The 734-nt window shown below is 63.2% G+C and overlaps 1 protein-coding gene across 1 annotated transcript in view; it reads left to right on the top strand.

The window, feature by feature from the left end:
- Positions 1 to 76: 76 nt before the first annotated feature.
- The window catches only part of LOC113956041 (interferon-induced transmembrane protein 1-like), a 1,478-nt gene continuing 820 nt past the window's right edge, over positions 77 to 734 (top strand). Inside the window, exon 1 of the mRNA XM_027662204.1 lies at positions 77 to 504. Within this exon, the coding sequence (XP_027518005.1) occupies positions 295 to 504 (210 nt within the window). The 5' untranslated portion in view covers positions 77 to 294. The remainder of the gene's footprint in view (positions 505 to 734) is intronic.

Genomic DNA, 734 nt, shown 5'->3' with positions numbered 1-734 from the left:
AAGGAAAGAGGGGGACAAATGAAGGGGCAAAGAAAGGAGAGGGGAAAGGAGTAAAGAAAGAGATAAAGAAAGGAACAAGAAAACAGGTATAGAAAAAGGGATAAAGGAGGGGACGAGGAAAACGGGTCCGAGGTTTTTCCCGCCCTTACCGGGACATCCGGAGGGGTGGCCTTTTCCCGCCCCATCCTCAGTCTTGAGGAAACGAAACAGCCATCGGCGAGACCGCCTCCCCCCACTCCCCGTGCCACCTCCTTCCTCGACCACGGCGTTTTCCCTGTGCCGCCGCCGGTGTGCATGAAGAGCCTCGGGATGGAGCAGTCGCTGCCACCCTACGAGGTGCTGCCCGCGGGGGTGAACATGGACGAGCTGCCCCGGACGAGCACGACGGTGACGGTGGAGCAGGAGCAGCTGCCCCCCCGAGACCACCTGGTCTGGTCCCTCTTCACCACCCTGTACGGCAACATCTGCTGCCTCGGGTTCCTGGCGTTCTTCTTCTCCGTCAAGGTGGGGCACTCGCGGGGGAAGGGGGGGGGGATGGAAGGCTGGGGGGTTGGGGGAAGCCGCCGGGACCCCCACAGAGCCCCCATTGAGCCCGCAGAATGCCTGACCCCAGGGAGAGCCACGGACCTCACAAAGCTTCAGTTGGGGGGTGTCCAGTGGACCCCACAAGCCCCAGACCAGAGGGTGCCCCGTGGACCCCACAGAGCCCCCCTCTCCATGGACTCCTGGCCCCA

This window comes from Corapipo altera, unplaced genomic scaffold, assembly GCF_003945725.1.
Source record: "Corapipo altera isolate COAL_440 unplaced genomic scaffold, ASM394572v1 RXGC01000072.1, whole genome shotgun sequence".
NCBI lineage: Eukaryota > Metazoa > Chordata > Aves > Passeriformes > Pipridae > Corapipo > Corapipo altera.
This window is presented reverse-complemented; position numbering and strand designations above follow the sequence as displayed.